At 41.8% G+C, this 20,514-nt stretch overlaps 2 protein-coding genes across 6 annotated transcripts in view; one reads left to right on the top strand and one right to left on the bottom strand.

Moving 5' to 3' along the window:
• Positions 1-1,641: 1,641 nt before the first annotated feature.
• Positions 1,642-11,231, bottom strand: LOC115587658 (basic leucine zipper and W2 domain-containing protein 1-A). Of its 2 annotated transcripts, XM_030427583.1 has the most exons (12): positions 11,088-11,231; positions 10,319-10,392; positions 9,722-9,898; positions 9,041-9,135; positions 8,882-8,947; positions 8,574-8,709; positions 6,303-6,412; positions 5,880-6,050; positions 4,476-4,622; positions 3,992-4,130; positions 3,622-3,744; positions 1,642-2,331 (listed from the first exon to the last, which is right to left on the bottom strand). In XM_030427583.1, the coding sequence occupies exons 2-12, from the start codon at positions 10,380-10,382 to the stop codon at positions 2,300-2,302; spliced, it is 1,260 nt and encodes a 419-aa protein (XP_030283443.1). In that variant the 5' UTR covers positions 10,383-10,392; positions 11,088-11,231; the 3' UTR covers positions 1,642-2,299. The 2 variants fall into 2 exon arrangements, with proteins under 2 accessions (XP_030283443.1, XP_030283444.1); XM_030427584.1 differs by lacking the exon at positions 10,319-10,392 and having other exon boundaries at positions 11,088-11,184.
• A 1,009-nt stretch (positions 11,232-12,240) lies between these two features.
• myo1b (myosin IB) overlaps positions 12,241-20,514 on the top strand; it is a 71,126-nt gene continuing 62,852 nt past the window's right edge. For all 4 annotated transcript variants that reach the window (XM_030427579.1, XM_030427580.1, XM_030427581.1 and 1 more), the window contains exon 1: positions 12,241-12,568. The gene's annotated coding sequence lies outside the window, so the exon portion shown is untranslated. The remainder of the gene's footprint in view (positions 12,569-20,514) is intronic.

Below are 20,514 nucleotides of genomic sequence, written 5' to 3' on the forward strand. Positions count from 1 at the left end.
CTCAAAAGCGGCCGTGTTTCCCCCTGCCGGCATGTCACTCTCCCAAATTGTTTCATGTTCTTTAGAGCGACTAAATAAAACCAAAAGGCAAACAAATCCTCCCGGGACAGAGAGGCAGAGAAAATACTCGTCGGATACTTTGTAGTTCTGGCTGTGTCTAATACTTTCTAGTCTGCCTTCTTCAAAAATTGGCATTTTCTATTTGAGCTCCACTCTTAAGCTGTGGAAGGCTTCAATAGTGGGAGGAAGCATCTCTCAGGGATTTACTGCCATCTGTTGGTGCCGAGCGAAACTGATTGTCAATCGATAATGTTCTTTGTGCTCTGCTGTACTGTACAGTGATTTCCTCTGTGTCATGCGAACTGCCTCGGCTGACTGTGTTACCTACTGCACGCCTCAAGGTCGTTGTATGAATACAATACAGACGCAGGTATTGTAATTGTAACCAATAACCCCTCCAGTGCTCTTGAGGGAGAGGGCAGGGGTGAAAGTAACTGATTACAACTACTCAAATTACTGTAATTACGTCTTTCCTGACAGGGTGCTTGTACTTTTGTGAGTATTTTTTCAAATCTGTCATTTTACTTGTACTTATGTGCACTGATGGTTTAGAGAGGTGACCATGACCACTGAGCAGAACAGCAGAAGAGATGGGAGTATTGATTGAATACATATAGATAATGCATGAACATCAATGGTTAGAAATGAACTAAAACTCTGAGCTGAGTTTAAGAAGAATACTTTGCACTTTTACTTAAATGTTATTTTAATACCACTAGTTTAACTCGTAACTGAGTAACATTTCAGTAATGTATCTGTACTCCTTCCACCACAGGCACTAACTAACTGCATGATAACTGAACAACAGCTGGGGCTGAACTGAACTTTGACTATGGAAGATATACAGAAATGCCCACTCATGCACGAAAGGATCTTTTCCAGGCAGAAATAAAGGTTTTGTTTTAACACTTTTCTAAGCCCGGCCTACCGATAAGTAAAAAGTATCAAGTGTAGTAAACTTTGGCCAGTTGGGGAAATCACAACTTAGTTTCCTGACACTTGAACGCCACCCGCCAGAGGCGAGGTTAAACATGCACTCAAAATTCTGAGTTCGTCGCGCACTTCGTAAAATGACTTGTCATAATGAATGTGCGACGTGGACCTCCGTTTTCATAACATCTTGAATCACCATCTCTCCCTCATTTTTGCATGCTTGACTGAGCCATAATTACCATTTAAAGTGGGATAGAAGTGAGTTGAATGAGATGGTTGTTTGCACCTCAGGTCACGCCGCCTTCCTTGATTACTTGATTAGGTGAGGCTTGAGGAGATCAACCGATGGGGAAAAAAAAAAAAAAAAAAACTGCGAGGGAAACGCGAGGTGCTCTGTGACACAACAGATGGACTTGGCTCGATTTCTACAAGAGCTTTTGGAGTATGATTGGCTGCGTGTGTGTATGTATGACAGAAACGTCCTGCTAATATATTCTAACTGCTCATATTATTTCTCATTAGCATGTTCACACGATAACAGAAATGATGTGACCGTGCGCGAAAGTAAGCGGAGCGGCAATGAAAACCATTCATTTCCATTTATTTTAAAAAGTCAATCTGTATGGTAAAGGAAAAAAAAAAAAAGGCTAACATGGTTCTGTTACATAAGATGTGTAGAACAACTGAAGTTTGTTATAAGGGGCTTTTGAAACCATCACAATTCATTGTCTGAAAATGGCACATCTCCATCACCGGTTACAGAGATCTAAATACTGGCAAAAGAAAAAAAATCCAAAGTTGTCATATAATTGGCAGAAATGTAAAATGAGGTTTATAAAAAAACAAAACAGTCTGCCTTTCAGGGGACCAAGATATCATGGCTGCACAGATGGACCTCTGGTGAAGAAAGAGTTCCATGACTAATACAGCAGCTGTGAAATATGCCTCCGAACGGGCTAATTTTTAAAGGGACCCATCGATCCAAACAAACAGCCCCCCTTTTGTTACAGGAAAAGGGGGCTGTCGATTCATTTAGCTAAATGTGGCACTGTGACCGCCTCCTGAAGGAGTATGAAGAAGACTAACAAGTACTTCTTACAGATTCAATTCAGACAGAAAACGGGTTGAAAAGAAAAAGCAATATTAAAGCCCTTACATTACAGTTGAACTAGATATGAGGAGGTAGGGAATAGAAAAAAGGAAAAAAACTAATTATAGACAGACTTCTGTAACAAATCTCTCTACTGCATCTGGTGCTATGTTAATGCAAAAATACAAAGCAACATGGTTGTTCAGCTTGAGGTCCTCAGTCGGCCTCCTCTTCCTCGGACTCGGACTCTGGAAAGAAAGAAAAAAACACAAAAGAGAGCACAACAGTCAGAGCTGCGCTCAAACATCGATGCACTATGCATCACCACCAATGTCATCTAAACTTAGAAGTGGGACAAAAGAGAAGCCAAATACAGTTACTCAGCGCAGAGATACAGCACAAACCCATCCCATGGATTTTTACAGCAATCTGTGGCCAAGGTTTCTGTTATCTGACAATTAACTTTTATTTTTAAAGACAGGTTGAGGTCTGACATTTATAATTCTCTGGTCATCAGGTCGGCTGAACATCGTGCCCTCTAGGTACAATCTGACTCGCGTTAAAAAGGTGGAGGGGTGAATTCAGATTAAATTAATTGATTGTTGAGTTTCACCCACAGGTTGTCAAATAGTGACACTTTGGGTTAGTCATGCACTACGTCACTAGTCTCAGTGAATTGTTTTTTGTTTTTTTTTAAATGGGACACTTCCATCCAAAAGCAAAGATACGTATTTTGTTTTGTTGTGAGTTGCAGCGTTTTGGAGAGATTGGCCATAGAGATTGTCTACCTTGCGTCTCATATAATGGAACTGGATGTTTTTCAGCTTGTCTTGCTCATACTGGCAGAAAAATACACTTGAAGGTCTGTGGGTTATCTTCAGGAAAACCGGGTCATGGTTTCAGGAAAGACACATGCCTGTTGAGTTCTTTTGAATATTTTTTTGCCGCTTTGAGCACCCAAGCTTAGTTCCATTATATCAGAGAGAAGGCAGACATTGTTAGAGCCGACACTGCCGACACTTGGCAACTCACTCCAACACAATCAACACATGTGAAAAGCAATACAGATTCAGTCATTACCTATTCAACAACATACAGATGGGTGAAGTCATGTAGTCCACTTGACATTTCTGGAATGGGTGCACGGTGAAGCTACGGCACCGATTACAGATGAGGAGTGCAGTGATGCTTTTAGTTTAGCAGCTTCTGTTTAGATTTTGGCTTTAAAAAAAAGGTATAAATAACGTCTCTTGAAATCGATTTGGGATCTCAGGGCTTCAGGAGACTTGAATTACATCGAACAGCTGTATGGAGCCTTCTTTATTGTGTTTATTCATTTTTATTCTAGTTCCAAAACAAGTCCCACTCGACTTCAGTTGTTTAGCAACTCTGTTTTGCTGTGACACTCCAGAAATGTTTTTTTTGTGGACTACATAATACAAACCCGAATTTCCAGGACACTTGAAACTGCTGTGGAAAGGAGAACCAAGCTCATCGACTGACAAAGACGGAACAAAAGGAGACCGTGAGGTGTTTACCTTCCTCTGCGTTCTTGAGCCATTCAACAAACTTTTTCATCTGCTCAAGGAAAACGCTCTTTCCCTTGGTGACGTGTCCTTCGTTGTACCACTTCAGAATTGCCTCCTCACTCAAGACGTCCGCTAAAAGGAAAAAAAAAAAAGGGTAAATTAATAAATTAATAAATACAAATACAACCCAACATGCCGCCAACTGCACAAATGAGTCTGCGGGTGCTCGAAAAACAGATGTCTTCAAGCAGGTTGGCGACATCAAGCAAGACAAACTTTTGGCTATAATCTCTGGCCATCTGGCATCATTCACAAAAAAAAGCCTCCCACTATAAAGCGAACACTTTCTCCACAAGGAAAAAAAGCACAAATAACCTACCTTTGTAGAGCAGAACAACAATTTTCTGGAAGGCCTTCATGAAGTGGATGTTGTCGTAGCAGTACTCTTGGATCTTCAGCAGGAGAGTGAGTTCAGAGAGGCCCTGGGAGGTAAAAGCCTTCAACAGTGGGCTGTATTGCTGAGAATGTAAAACAGGGAACATTAAAAGTTATGAGTTGTTAAAAAAAAAGAAAAAAAAATATTCATTAATATTCACACAAAGGCTGGGTGGGAAGTTTCTGGACCTCACAGGGGATAGAAAAAAGATTCAGGGTATTTTTTTCCTAACATTAATTCTACTTTGAAAGGCTCTGGGTTGGTAAATCTTCAAAGCCCAGAGCAGCCTGGATTTTAAAAAAAAAATCTTTAAGGCACAATTTAAGAGTGACATCTGTACGTTTCTTTAGATCTCTCATTTCCGCGCGTGTTGCCCTGGCTGCCGCAGAATCGATGAACAACGTGGCCATAATAACAGAGGAGTCACCTTTAAAAGTTTGATGGCTTGTTCTGTGACCAGCTCCTCCTTCTTGTTCCACTCCACAGAGCTCATTACACTCAACCAGATTAGTCCAATCATCGTTTGCTCGGAGATGTTGTTCTTCTTCATTTCCTCACGGACGTAGGCAATGATCTGTCAGACACGAGGCACAGAGATGTAACACACGTTATTGGCAAATTTAAGCAGAACCATGGCCAGCAGACGCAGGAGCTCATTGCTTATCCAATCCTGCCGAAGATCGAGGTACGGGATTGCTGGCAGGAGCTGGGAATATGTTCAGGCTGAATAGATTTTAGGGCTGCTTTCATTGTCGACTAATCTGTTGGTATTTTTTTGGATTAACCGATTAGTTGTTTGGTCTATAAAATGTCAGAAAATAGTGAAAATGTTCAGTGTTTCCCAAAAGCTCACACCCTCAAATGTCTTGTTTTATTCTACAAACATAAAGATATTCACTTTACTGTCTACAGGGTTCGTACATAATTTTCAAGGTCAAATTCAAGCACTTTTCAAGCACTTTTAAGGGTCATTTTCAAACTTTTCCAGTACCTTATCGCTGGTGTAAAATACATATCTACGGAAATATATATACTCATGATTATTTTTTCATTTTTTATCACAATTATGTACATTGAATTATGCTGTAAACATCTAAAATGATGTTTCATAATAGCAAAAACTTTAGAAATTTTATTTAGAAATGTTTTATCCAAAAAAAGGGAAGCTTGGCGTTCTTCAGGCACACTTGCACCGAGACAAGGAGATACCTGAGAACACCATGTAATTTTCTTTTTTGACATAAACCTTTTTAAGTTGTTTGCTTATTCATCAAAGTTTATTAATACTGAACATGTCATCAGTCCAAATTGCATCAAATTAGCCTTCTCCTCAGCCATCCTTCTCTAGGCTGCATGTGTGATGATACACACACACCCTGATTTTATTTCCCTTTGTACTAAGCAAACTATCCAGTCTGATCCCAATTTTGCCAAGACACAGAGTTATAATGTCAAGCACTTTCAAGCACTTAAACTAAAATCCAAGCACTTTTCAGACCTTGAAAATGCAACATTGAAATTCAAGCACTTTCACGGATTTCAAGCACCCATACGAACCCTGTGTCTAAGAGGAGTAAAGAAACCAGAAAATATTCACATTTATTCAGATTCATTCATTATCAAAAAAGGTAGTGATTAATTAGCTACTTGTTTATTCGTTTCGTTTTATCAAATTGTCAGCAACTTCCCAATAATTTACAGCATCCTTTTATCCAACCCCTCAAGCCAAAATTGGGGGCACAAGTTAAGAAGAAAGCAATCTGAAGTGTGACCCTCACACAAAATGGATTTCCATTCATGTAAACGGGGGTGACAAACTGACAACGCTTACATCTTTGAGAGGATCCCCACGTGCCATCTGCTCCTGAAGCTCTTTCTGCAGTTCTTTGCGAGCACCGATGGACTGCTGGTTTCTGGCAAAGTCCGAAATCTCCTTGAGCCCGGCGTCTGTGAAGTACTTCGAGAAGTGCTCACAACTGCGCTTGTTGGCAGGGAACAGCTCCTGAAAAAGCACACAGTGAAATATTGAAGCTGACTCTTTCGGCCAAACAAGCTTTCATCGGCCATTTAAGAAGCCTCTGTTCATAAGCTGCCTGCGGATCAGATGCCACAATAATTTGGAGCTAAATTAAGGCAAGGAACCCTCTGGACTTATTTTCATCAAACAATGTCATTTAGAGAGCACAGTGAGGTTGCTGACCCTTAGTGCATCTTAGCCTGGTAAAGACTTTCGGATTTGAGCTGTCATTCTCACCATGAGCCTGTTGTCCATGCCAACCTTTCGGAGACTGGTGGCAACAGAGCTGATGTCCTTTTCAGAAAGCCAGGATTTGAAGAGTTTTACCGCAAAGCATGCCGAAACACCTAAACAAATGCATAGAGACGTGTCAGCTGCTGCTAGCAGACCTGCCAGGATAAAGCTAGGCCTGAGTAATACATCTGTAAACAACTCCTTAGGATCCAATTAGACAGGTTTGAAAGAGGACAATGCCTAAAAAAACAAAGATGCAGCCGTCAAAGTTAGCTTGGACTGCAAGTGTATTAAATTTGCATCTGCACCTTAAAAAATTACAATAATGATTTAAGTGAGCCTCAGTTTAGTGACATGGTTTGCAGATCTGAAATAAAGAGCAGATGTCTTCCGTCTATTGGGAGTGTTTAATGGGTCCTGTTAGATTAAGTCAAATGGCACCATTGGGCTGAAGCCGTCCATCAGTCCCAGTTTTTGTGCCCCATTTCTGGCTGACAGCGCCAGGTTAAAGCAGAGCAAAGCTCACCAAAACTGTCATCTGCATCTTTTCTTTAGACATTGTCAAGTACAGCAAGTACACATTGAAAACACATTCACACAAAGGTCTTTGTCTCTCCACAATACTGACTCATGGAAACGGTATATGTAACTCTTTGTGCTGGGTTCAAATGCAACTTTTGCCTTAAAGTGATGTTGGGTAAAGCATGAAAGAGTTTTACCTTTGCCACGGAGGTCATTTGCTCGCTAGTGTCTGTTTGGTTGATCGACTGATGGTGGGTGGTTGATTTATCAGCAGGATTACACAAAAACTAATGAGAGAATTCCATGAAACTTGGATGGACGATGGGCCCCGGCCCAGAATAGACCCCATTAACTTTTGGTGAGGATCCGGATAAAGGGGATGGATCCAGAATCTTTCACATTTCAAGATAGGGTGTTTTTTCAACATTTTCTCAGGGAATAAAATACAGTGCTTAGTGAGAAAATTAGGCAGATTTAGTTGGCTGGTATCGAGTGAATACAAAAAGGGACTGTTGTGGCGTGGTCGAGTTATGCGCTCTACTTAGTTACTTACTCTACTTAGATGTTTAGAAACAACAAGTTTATTTTTTTAAACTGTAAAAGGTCCCATTCTTTGTACATATTTACCTATAGCTCTATTTACATCTATATCTCATAATTCTTGGTTCACCATTTTCAGCGATCAAAAAGTTCTTAAGCTATATTTTAGTTAATTATATCAAGTAAGTAAGTATCAATGTTTGTTAGCAGACTGATAGCAGATTTTTCTGGCTGCAAAAATTCAGCATTGGTTTGATCTGTTACATTCTGATCGCACTACTTCTTTGATTGTAGCTTGCTGTGTCACATCATGTCTGTCTATGGAATAGAGTTGTGTGCATGTGTGACTGCTAAATCACATTACCAACAATGGCTTCTAAAATATTTCCCCAAAAGTTTAGTTAGCGTACTCAGTGGGTCCAAATGCTCTAGTCACTGGAATTGCGAATGGTAATGCTTACAATACCGCTGTTTCAGAAAAGACACAATAATGCCAGCGCTTGTTTTGATTTTGAGGAGAGCAATTAACAAGAGCAAAACAAACAGCCATAAGACAAACAAACAAAACACAAAAGCCATTATGGATGCACAGCATGGCTAATTTAGTCTGCAAGTGGCATCATTAATCAACACTCACATTTACCATTATAGACTCACATGGAAGAAAAAGACACTTAATTGAATGATTTGAATATTCTGAGTGTCACCCAGGATTTGATGCATCTTTTCAGATGCCTCTAATATCAAACATTGCTGTAGAAATCTGCTTTTCCATTATATACAGCTCAGAGACAGAAATTGGGTTGTTTCATTGCAAAGTCTGTGTTGGATTTGGGATGGGAAATTGTGGGCTCTCCAGTTGGCTGCTCTTTAAACAATAGAGTAAACGGGTATTTCACGTAGTTAAGGATTGATTATTAATTGTTTGGACAATTATTAGAAAACCATCAAGAAAACAATGAGCTACACATTTTAAAAAGAAAGATTTTGGAAGGAAGCAAGAAAGGATACACCTCTTAACAAAAAAACAACCACAGGTACTTAAAAAACACAGGTTTATATTGTTTTCAAGACGAGTTTGCAGGTAAGAGATGAGTCTTCTCCCTTTTTCAAAACTAATTATTTCTTCACAGTCCAACTGCTTCTACCTGCGGATCTGCAAAACAAGAAAAAACACAACTAGGCAAGCCCACGAGGCACAGAGGAACGCACCTTCTTTGACTAGGTTCTCATTGAAGAGGCTGCTGAGAATGGATGCAGAGAGATTGCCGTTGGCCAGCAGAATCCCTGTTAGCATGGCCAGCTTGTTGCGTTCAGACTCTGTGAAGCCCTTGAGAAACAGCAGCAGCTGCCAAAGAGCAAACATAGAAACTCAATCCTGTAAACTGATTTGAACTGAGTCAGTTCCATATGCTGAAATTATAGAAAATCTGAATTGGACTAGAATGGACATAAACTTGGAAGCTGTACTATTGTGGTACTCTGTGTTCCTGAAAAGACACATCTGGCAAAAGACAAACCTTTTTAATCTCCTCCTCAAACCCTTTCTCCAAGTATTTGTAGCGCCTGATGAGCTTGTTAAAGACCTAAAAAGGAAACATAGAACATGTTGTATCACCCGAAAAAAATAAGATTCATGACTTCCATGGGATAACAAAGCAGAACTTCATGGTATTCACCTGTGCATATGCCTGCATGGTCTCTATGTCCTCTTGCGCTTTGAAAAGACAAAACTCGGTGGGTGTCACGTCCTCTGACAGTGTCCCTCCTGGGGCTGAAAAAAAAACATAATTCCTTCGTTTTGTTGCCTTATGCTTCATACATCCATCACTTTATATGGTTAAGTGTATATAGCTGTATTAATTTTTCCAGGGTACGATTCTATTTCCAACAGAACTCCTGGTTTGGAGTCTAGCTTTCATTTCCGTAAATTAGGTGAATCACTATGTAAGATGCATTATATCAATATAGACATTTTTTATAAAATATATACAGCTGTACCGCTGCCATGGTGAGCAGCTGTAGCTGTGTTATTATCAATCACACTACTTTGCACGGCATAATACGCCCTATTCTGCCTCTACATCCTGCCCGCTACGTAATGAGCATGTGCAACTCTCATCAAATATTGAACAGAGGTGAGATGTTCACTCTGTAGCTAAAAGGGAGCATCAAGAGACGGTGTGAAAAGGGATGCTGCAGCAACGCACCGTATAAGAAAAAAGTATGGATTTTTTTCAATTAAAGTATGTAAACCGCTTCTACTAGGACCCAAAAATAAAAGAATGAACCCGAAAATGTGTATTATATGACCCCTTTAACGTAAAGGTAAAACACATATGAAGAGCCCCGCCTCTTACCCAGCATTCCACCGGCCACCAGGATGTCGAATAGTGTCTCAGCATAGCGGCGGTAGTCAAGCTTGGCACCAGAGGCATCAAGGAATTTTGCAACAGCTTCCAAATCAGTGCCAGTTTGATTCAGACCTTGTATGATGCTTTCCTGAAACTGGGAAGGGTCAAACCTCTCCTTTTCATCTGTTGAGAAGACAGAGTTTATCAATGCCAATGACTTACGACCTTCTTCTAGGACATATCGAACCCATACGCAGGTCAAGAACATTTGTAGATCGTCATATTCTCTTCCTTGAAAAGGCATTTGGGTTATGATCACTGACATCCCTTAATAACATTAATAACACTTAATCACAGTTTGGACCCCAGACACATCTTTTAAGTATGTTTAATGCTGATTATCTTGTCAGTGAACAAATAGGTGTGATCACCACTGATCAAACCTTACAACCGTGTTCCTGTGTCCGTGATTGTAAGCAGGTAAGTGGCTGGATAGAAAGGTCAGTACACTGAAAAGCCGGAAGACAATAAAGCAGGTGTTCTTCACGGAAACCTAATGGAGAAAAATAACCAACAAACAACTGCTGCCTTCAAGTTTGTCACCTCTTTTTCGGGTTTTGAAACGCTGGCCTGTTAGCGTAGGCTTCTGCTGCCTTTGATTACTCATAAAAGACACTCTGGAAGAAAAGGGGAAAGGGAAATAAGATCAGCATTAGGACATATATATATATATATATAGTACAAATACATTACATTTACACACTCATTCATCTATGATACATTGCAAAAAGGACACTGTTGGACTAAGCAAATGGCTGAAAACTGCAATTCCAGCCAACACCTATTTCAAGTTTATTCACCTGAAGACAAAGTGCGACACATTATAAGACAAGGGCCATTTTGAAATTGGCATAAATCAATTGTAATGGAAATAGACATGGGAGCAACAGTGTAGTTGGCACAATGGATATAATGCTATGTAACGGTGTAGTACACACTCATGCAGTGCAAGGTACAACATGCCAGACATTAGCCACATCCCCTACTTCACTGCTATAACTCGTTCATCTTCCCGTGTTCACTGTCACGATATAAATCTATCAAACAACATGACATTTGTTGACTCTGACTAATCATATCTTCTTAAAAAAATAGCAAATCATGACATGAACGATGATAGTTCATTTTTTTTTATTTTAAAGCCAGATAAGAGACAACCTGCACGTCTGACCACACCGGCTAACGGTCGTGTTAGCTTACTACAACTAGCTTCGGCATCCTTTTTTCTTGACGCAGTGCATCAATCGTTAAATATGTGACAATATCTCTATCACATTACAATTATAGCAAAAAAAAAAAAAAAGCAACTCACCGAAATCCTCTTTATGAGCAAAAACAGTCCGAAAAAATAAAAACTAATATCACTGGATATCAACACTATCAGTTCCAGGGAAGAGGAAATTGTTAACGCGCATGCGCAGCCAGGCGAGATTTATCTGGGTCATTGCATTTATGTGGGGAGAGTAAGGTTCATTAACCGTAACAAAATGGTGAAAAACATGTCCGAGTGACATAACTGTGGTAACATTAACATCGAATGTACACCTGTGTGCATCGTAGTAGTAGTTACTTTCTGCTTAGGAAGCAAAATGGAGTAATACAACGACAGCGTTTGTACATGAACCCCCTTTGGACAGTTAGAAGTCATTTTCTTTAGTTAACGGGTAAACGAACGGTAGAAATGTTCCTCAACCCCCCTAAAATCTGGAACAGGAGCTTTTTTTCTAAACTTCTCTTTAAACACCCCAAACTGATCCAGGGTTATTGCAATTATACAACGGGTCAACATGTCGCTGCTATCTAGCATTAAGACACAGGAGGGAGGTGTTGTGCTGTCGGGTGGCTGCAGTATCTGTCCATGTGATGAAGGGAAAACTTTAATGTTGCGTTGATATTAACCTCAGAAATCTTATATCTCATTCCAGGAACGTCTTTAAACCAAATAAAATCATTTGTCTGAGCTAAAAAAGAATAAATGTATTCACATTTCCCAACACCTTTTTTTAAAAATCATGGCTGTACCTTAATTAATAAGTCCATAATATGTATTCATCAATCCATTTTGCACAAAATCTTTCTCATTTATTAGAAAAAAACACCCTTTTGCCTATGGAAGATGGCGTTAAGGCAGGGATGGGATGTAACTGGGCACATTTACTCAATTCCTGTAATACATGTTTTAGACATTGTAAAATTACTTGAGTATTTCCATATTTGTTTCCAAAACTGAATAAACAAAGCTGTTGTCAGAGGAGAATACGGTCCCCAGAAATAGGTTTTTTACAACACTGGGGTTAGGCATACAATTTGAAAAATTTAGTCAGGCTTGCTTGAACTCCTAGATAATTATTAAATTTAATGAATGTTGTGTAAGTGCTGGTGCTCCATGTGGACAAAAAAAAAAAAAAAAAAAGAAGAAGAAATTCCGACAACACATGAAGGCATCACGGCCCCACCTCCTCCACCCGGCTCTGGAGGTGATTAGGGGACGCTGGACTCGCCCAGAGACGCCGCTCCAGCCACTCCCTGCGCCCGGCGGACCCTGCACTCTCTCAGTCCATCCAGCAGCAGCTCCATTCAAAAAAGTGCCGAGATCCGGATGAGAGCCACGTTCAGCCTCATCCAGCGCAGCAGAACTCAACTCCCAGGCAGCGGGGCAAGGGGCTTCAGGAGTCCACTCCACATTTTGGGAGAAGCGCCTCTGGGATCCTACTTTTTTTTTTTTTTTTTTCCGCAGAGGGGGATTTTTTGTTTTAAGGACGAGAGGGAGCAACTTCTGCGGAGATAAAAGAGGCAAGTTTTGTGCATCTTGTGTTACTTTGGCTTCGGTGCTGGAGAACAACTTGCGAGTCCCTTTGTGTTCGTCTTGCGTTCCACTGTTGCTGCAACTTCTCTGAAAAAAGTTCACTTTGTGGATAGTCTTGTAGTCTCGTCTGCTCCCCAGCTCATTCATTCCTCCTCTCTTCCTGCAGAACAGAAGGGGGTTGGGATTTAAATTGTTGTTGCGTGTTTATCCTTTCTCTTGTCTTTGTGAATGAATTGGAAACCGATCGGAGGATAAAACTTGTAAAGACCGAGTTTTGTCCGAGCGCAGTTTTATTTATTTATTTTTTTTAATTCCCCTCCTGGTTTCCTCTGTCTTCAGTCCAAACCGAGGCTCATTTAGAGATGTTAATGAAAAGTGTGGTCGCTAATTGCCTACATCTGCCGGTTAGAGCACCATCTTTTGTAATTCAAACGCAGGGAGGACAGCAAGAAAGCAGGCAGATGTGTCAAATCTCAGCACCCATTCAAACTTTTGTAAAAGAAGTATCCCCATCACCGCACACACACACACAAAGCTGCCTGTGAAATGGAGGGCTAAATGAAAAAAACCTCCACCTCTGACCTCCACTTTGGGGATCACTCGGGGCATCTTTTATTCCATTTAAAAATCACATCCTTTACATTATGTCGGCTGTAATCTATGGATCTGTGGCAAACAGAAGAAAAGATCAGTGTCAGGATTTTTGAAGGCGGAAGAGCAGACCTAAAGGTGGGTTTACCCTCCAGTGCGCCCCAAGGTTTTTTTTTTTTTAAAAGAGATCTCAGTGCTGCTGACTGGAATAAATTACTTGCTCAGCGTTGGGCTGCATGAATAAAAACTATTCACCTCTCTGAGCAACCAAAAAAGAAAAAAAAAAGTTCCCCTGCTTGTCAGAGATGACCTGCTTCCTCTCTGCTGGGATCTCCACCCCTCCTCCTCCTCCTCCACCTCCTCCTCCCAGAGGCATCCAGCCCTAGAGTTATAAAATCAAACAAGGAGAGGAGAGATGTAGATGGAGGACAAAAGTTGCATCACGCTGCAATGTTAAAACTCACCGTTGTTGCATTATATAGAAAACCAACTCAGAATGGGTACAGTACGCTGCCACAGAAGCAGCACTGTGCGCGTACTTTTAGAAGTGAGTTTCAAAACACGTTATACTTCAGTTTTTTCACTCCGTCTTCAGCTCAGTTGCAGGAATCAGTTTAGCCTAAACTATTGAGTGTTTTTTATTCATTCACAGGGTCGGACATATAGTTTTCCCAACCATCCATTATTTGCTCTGGCTGTTTCTATTCTTTTAGAATGGTAGAGTGCATACCTCCGCCAAGGCCAAACAGTCCCCTTCAATTCAATCAAGACTATACCAATATCAAATTTAAAATGTTTCAAATCTGCTAGATCCAGAGACTTATTTGGATCAGCATCCAGTTGTACCAACTCGAAGATACCAGTCACTTAGATACGCAAATTTTTTTTACATGATTCATGCGTAACTCGGTGTCAAAGAAGGCGAGTGAGTCAAGAGAGGTTTTCCAGACCCCCGGCAAAAGTTAAAGGGGTCTATTCTGGGCCAAGTCCCATCATCCGTCCAAGTTTTGCGGACATCCCTCCAGTAGTTTTTGTGTTATCCTGCCTACAAACCAACAAACAAGTGGACGCAGGTGCAAAAATAACCTCCTTGGCGGATTTTAAAATGTTCCAGAACCATGTCGAGCTGCACATTTTTATAAATTGAGAAACTTGCATGCACCTAGTCTTTCACAGACTCAGGGAAAACCCCGGTAAATATTCATGCTTCTAAAGTATTCCGTTCGAAACATGAGTTCAGTGGAAATGTTACAAACTCCCACTCTTCAGCTGTAAATGTTTCTGTGCTTGGCTCTGCTTTTTTTTTCCCTCCTGCACTTTTTCATCTCCTAATTCCATTTGTGAACTTTGGAAATCCCGAGCGGATCAGATAAGACTCTCCTTTTTTTTTTTTTTTTTTCTAAAGGATTGTGTCTTTTTTTTTTTTTCTCTTTGTGGTTTTCCACAAAAATGTCCAGCCTCTTGTTGGCCAGAGTCTCAGTTGGGAAACCAGATGGGAACTTTATTACCCGCGCTGATCAAACAAACAGTGATGTAAGAGGGCTGTGAAAAGGTAGTGTGTGGTGAGCCGTCAGAGCTGCTCGATGGACTCCTGGAAAAAGTAACAACCGTTTAGCTCAGACTTGGAAGGCGAGCGGTGTGTGTGGGACTGCTGGCTCGCCGAAGGGAGCTCTCTCGTCGGCGCGAGCTTAGGTTGGCCGCCTCGCTTTAACTTGCATCATTGCTTTCTTTTAAATGTGCGCCTTTTCGTGAAACACGGTCGCTTTGAGACGCTGTGGTTTAATGTGGTGTGCATTGAGGACCAAAGTTCTCCCCCCCCCTCGCCTCCCATGCCAGTGCCATGGTGATGAATGGTGTTTGCACTCGTCTGCCTGTGCAGTTTAGTGTAGTGAGGCGTGCGTCTCGTGTCAGAGATAGATAGACAGGAACACACATGTGCAGCTCAACCGGCTGGACCCTGAAAAGCCCTCAGCGTAAGAGAGACCATCTTCTTTAAGGAAGCAGGAAGCACCAAAACCGAATATGTTGTTATATTTCCATTTCCTCATTAAGTGTGATGAACTACATCTCATTTGTGATTGTTTATCGGCCTCTTACTTAACAATGCGTTGAGGTCAAAAGGGTAGAACTCGCACACTGCTGGGACGGCGAACCCGAAGACAAAGAACTTTTTCCCCTGGTGCCGCTCGACTCGCAACGCTTTCCACCCGTTGAACTTAAACTGCTTAAACTCTTCGCCCTCCCGTCTCCCCCGGCGGAGCTCCAGTAATAAGGCTGTACATTTTTAAAAAACTCGGGCCCACTGTTGATTTGTTAAGTCGAGCGCAGCTGCTTTCTCCATTCACTTATGGGAACCCAGGCCAGACCAAGTGTTCGAGTGCCCGTTGTGCAGACGATGCTGAAAACTGCTAATGCGGAACAGTCTGGGGAACCATTTAAAACTGGAGTGTGCTCATGTACTATAATACTGTTAAAAAAAAAAAAAAAAAAAAAAGAAAGAAAAAAGAAATGATGACCTTGCAGGATGCATTTAAGAGGAGTGTTGGTCGCATTAGTCGTAGAAAATAGACATTTCATTGTTTTTTGTATGTAAAACATCGCCCTGTACCAAACAGTTGCCTTCATACTGACAATCGTCGAAAAAGTGCCTGGTGCAGAGTTAACCGCCACCTGTTTCATCATGTTAAAATCAGTGGCAAAAGGTTCACAGCTTTCACATGATCCATTACATTGTGCATAAATCACTCTCGGTTAATGGGAAGGAAGAAAATGAAAAACATCAATCTGCCCCCTTTTGTGAAAACAGATGAGCGCCGAATAAAGTTGAGACTAAATTTAGTCTCATAACACGGTGACACATTCTTTTAGAGCCGCCGAACGTCACCGCGATGGCATTAGTTATTCATGAGGCAGCAAACCGTCAAAGTTAAAGTCAAAAAACAACATCCTTGGGTTTTTATTAAGAGTTTAACTGTCAGAAAACTGGGTGCCTGGAAACTTAAAGTGGAAACAGACTACTTTCCCTCCCCGAGCGCTGCTGTCACGAAGACAAAACCCGATCGCTTCATATTTTTTTTTTCTTCCTCAGAGTGGCAACTGCTAATGACACAGGAAAATGTGTTCTTTCTTCATTCATGTTGTCTGTAATGGAGGCGTGAAGTAGATAGAAGAGGTGTCATGCTGTCGGCTCGCATGGTTGCAGACATGGTTGCACGGTGAAAGCGAGGCTCATAGGGAACCAGTTGAAACGCGGGTGGTGTCTTTATTCCATGGACACTACACATTGCAATCGACATTTACTTGGAATTAATTGAGGCAAAAACCTTGGCAGTTACACGTTACACTTGCCCCCTTTTCATGGCAGTCATTTTGCCATGTCAGAGTAGGAAATGGCTCAGGCTACAGCGCTTGATAAATCTGTGAGAATTAATTTTCACATTTAGCTCAACTTAGGGTGAACTTTGACATGGAAATTTGGGCCCTTGACCGAAGCATGCTTTACAAAAGAGCAGCGGTTTGCAGACAATTTATTTTCGAAAATTGTTATTTTCAAATTTTGCTGATGCCCGATTGGTGCAATCACCATTTTCCAAACGGAGCCCCGCCCACTTAAAGTCAGTAGAAGCACGGACCAAAAATACAGATATGTCATGTAGGGGTGCGTGATCTGGCCAAGAAACGGTCTCATGATCTTTTTTTATCGCAATCAAGATCACCAGTCTCAATTCTTAAATGTGCTGTGGACTACAGACGGACTTGAAAAAGCCCATGAATTTCCACCATTACTACACAACACTTCAGCGATTGTTCTTTTTTTGGCACAAGCTCGTACTTTGCCGCTCGCTTTAACTTGCATTGTGTTCAACGCGTCGCGAAAGGAAAATTCAATTAGCATAGCCATCTATCCGGCTACATCACTCTTTTGGTATGTCCGTGCAGCACAGATCAGCTCCTCAGTGATGCTGTGTGAAGATCGGAAGTAGAAGTTAAAGGACATTAAATGCTGCGATCTCTACAGTTAGCCTGAAAAGTAGCTTGTTGAGGTGGTTGGTGTGATCATTTTGAAATCACCGGATTGCCCGTGTTGTGTGACATCGCTAACCCTAACCCCTTTAAGGCATCAGACAGTTGTTCCTTATCGGTCGTCTGCTCTCCTTTTTCAATCAACGCTTTGTATGCTTTGTGGATTAATTACGGTACGCTCGTTGGATCCTTTTGTCATTTTGATTGCCAGCTGTAGGCTCATGTTTTGCAAATCTCCCCGTCTTGATGTCTCCCTGCTGTGTGTGAGCTGTATTGTAAATAAAGCCCAGTGTTTGTTTGGGTCACAGGTTTATGTTTAACCGGGCTGGATGGTTGTGTGTGTGTGTGTGTGTGTGTCATGAAAACTCTATTCCACTCGCAAACAAGAAGACAGGAGTCGTTCCACGGTGGTCATTAAGCAAGTTGTTCGCAGACGCTCTGTTTAGTCTTTTTCGGTGTTCCAGTGGGTGGAAGAGTGGCTGCAGGTTTTTGGTCGCGTGCCCACCTCTGCTCACAGCTGTCCAACCTGGAGTAGCGCTGAGGACTTTGGACCTCCAGGTCACTTTCTCAGGCAGCAGCTCGCCCTCTGTCCCGTCCACGGCCTGCTCTCTGGCACAGCCCCCCTGCCGCCGCCACCGCCGCCGCCCCCGCCCCATTAGGAAGGGCTTTAATCGGCATCATTGCGCGCAGCCCGTGATGTTGCGACTCTCCCGTCCCGTGACAAGGCCTCCCCGATCTGCAGGGAACTTACACTCTATTACACCGCACAATAGATTTGTATTATCATTTGTTTGCACGTAAGCCTCCACCGCTGTGTTCTCAAACAACCGCTCCCAAGGTAGAGTGACGCCAATCATCTCTCAGTGCAGCTCACACAATAACCCCATTTGCTTTTTTTTTTTCACAGAACCACATGCCATTGTAGATTTAATGTTGCTCTGTTGACTGTGATGCAAGTACTGATTTCAACACTGATAGCCACCCTGAGCTGCCTTTTTTTTAAAAAAAATTAATTTTTAATCACGAGCACACATCCTAACAAGTCAACAGCTGGCTACTGGCTCCTCTCTTTCTGTTTTGACTACTACACCACCACCACCACCATCGGCCGAGCGGTTAATGACTTTTGGTCGGGTGACTCGTCCCCTTGCTGAAGAACAGAAAGGAACACGTGGCCGTAGCCTGGAGTCTGTAAATAATATATGCACATGTAATGGTGTTTTTCATGTTTGGCTCATGGCTTCATCTCGCAGGGAAATCTAGGTCAGCATGTCTCATAATATCATTGGTGGTTACATGCATTGAAATCCCAGGTCAAGCCCGCCCACAGCTCGCGTTTCCATCAAGCAACTTTCCTCTTCTAAAAAAAACAAACAAAAAACAGCAATTTAATCAGCGGGAATTATAGATCAAACTTTAGAATTGCATTATTTCACTTGTACTCTATGCCGCGTGTAGGATCAACAGCGGGTGCCCTTCACCTGACATTCAAGGTGTGCCATATTGTGTGACCCCAAGGGGGGAGGGGAGTGTTTAGAGCAAGTGGTAGGTAATGGTGTAACTTTATAGTGCTGGCAGCTGATGATGAATAATGGGAGATTGTTGTACCAGGAAGTCAGAAAGAAAAGTGTCCATAAGGGAATACTGAAACGCCACTGTGCCATCACAGGTAGGGCTGCAGCCGAAGATTATATTCATTATTGATTAAAGAATGAGTTCCACCAAAAATGTAAATCCAGTCGTTATCTGCTCATCCCTTTGCCGATGCAGCTGAGTGAAGTTTGTAGTTCTGAGCTTTTCAAGAGCTTCACAGCGTTGCACCGTTCTTTTAACTAACTTCAGTAGATGGTCACTAAAAAAAAGCAACTGAAAGGAAAGATAAAATGGCTCTGTATGGCTCATCCGGTGTAGCTGAAGTCTCAGGAAGCCCCAAGATTGGGTGAAAAGACAGTATTTGCACCCTTTGACACGTGGCTGAGCTCGTCAGATGGGGTGCGTGCTAACACTCTTCGCTTAACAGCTAGAGTTTGACTTAAATAAGGGTGTAAATAATCAGTTTGGGACCTCGGGCCTTCCTGAGAATTGGATAACGCTGGACCTGCTGTATGGAGCCATTTGATATCTACTTTTTTCCTCCAGTTTTAATATATTTTTGTTTTTGGGTGAACTTATTCTTTAATCTGTCATTTCATCTGTTATTTTTGTCGTGTTATTTTCATAGTGGAGTCAAGAGTGCAGAAAATATTCACTTTTAAGAAGTTGGAGTTTTGACTTTTTCTCTTGAAAAAATAACTAATTTGAAGTTGAGTCTTCATTCAGATCCAGCTTTTAAAAATCTGTATTTTTAAACGGAATCTTATGGTTTAGGTGCTTTTGATGACATCAGGTCAGCCTTTACTGTGCCAAACTTAAATGATGTGTAAAACCCTCCCATCTGCTGCACACCGGCACCATGCCAGTCAGGTTTTTTGGAGAGCATGCTCAGTTAAGGTGACACGCATCCAGCCATGGGGTATTGGACTGTAAGTTTTCGCTACATATCTGATTCATGAGATTTAGATTTGCGATTAATAACGGATAAACCATGCGGGCACATGACATGGGATGCTTACCTACTAAACATGCATCAAAGAGATTTAATCAATCTCTTTGATGCAGAATGCATCAGAGAGATTGATACAGAGGGACACTTCTAATCCAGTTTCAAGAGTAATATGCCAAAGGGTCACGCTGTGTTTTTTTTAATTTAGACTGATAAAATCAGTGTGTGTAAAAAATAAATCAAATCACAACCCAACTGTGGGAGTTTTGTCCTCCATGTGTACACTGAGGCAAACAGCATAAAATCTGTTTTTAACCAAAACAGACTGGTTGTGTCCCTCATCTCTCCACCACTCACCAGTGGAGATAATCCCATGGGTATTAATCAAGGCTGTCAGGTTTTTCTACCATTCTCCCTCTTTGGATCCCATACAACAGTTAGCAGCAGGAAGCAACTCTTATTAATGGGATTGTGTCACTGGCTGCCTAGAAGCCGGCTCCAAATCTGGGGTAGTGGGTTATCAGCAAAGGAGCTGAGGGCACTTGGCACCCAGGCTGCAGACAGATGCAATATGTTGTCGGTCAGAGTGGTGCGAGCACCCGGGCGACACGGACACACTGCGCTCTCCCCCCGGGTCACCGACAGGCTTCAGCATCTGTTTTCACCGAGGAGGAATGCGTCCTTTTAAACTCAGTGTGGCATGCCTTTGCACATACTGTCAGGCTGTCAGTTCGGAGTAGCTGTGTAGTTAACTAGATTTGATTTTAATTGGATTGG

Source organism: Sparus aurata, chromosome 9, assembly GCF_900880675.1.
Source record: "Sparus aurata chromosome 9, fSpaAur1.1, whole genome shotgun sequence".
Lineage (NCBI taxonomy): Eukaryota > Metazoa > Chordata > Actinopteri > Spariformes > Sparidae > Sparus > Sparus aurata.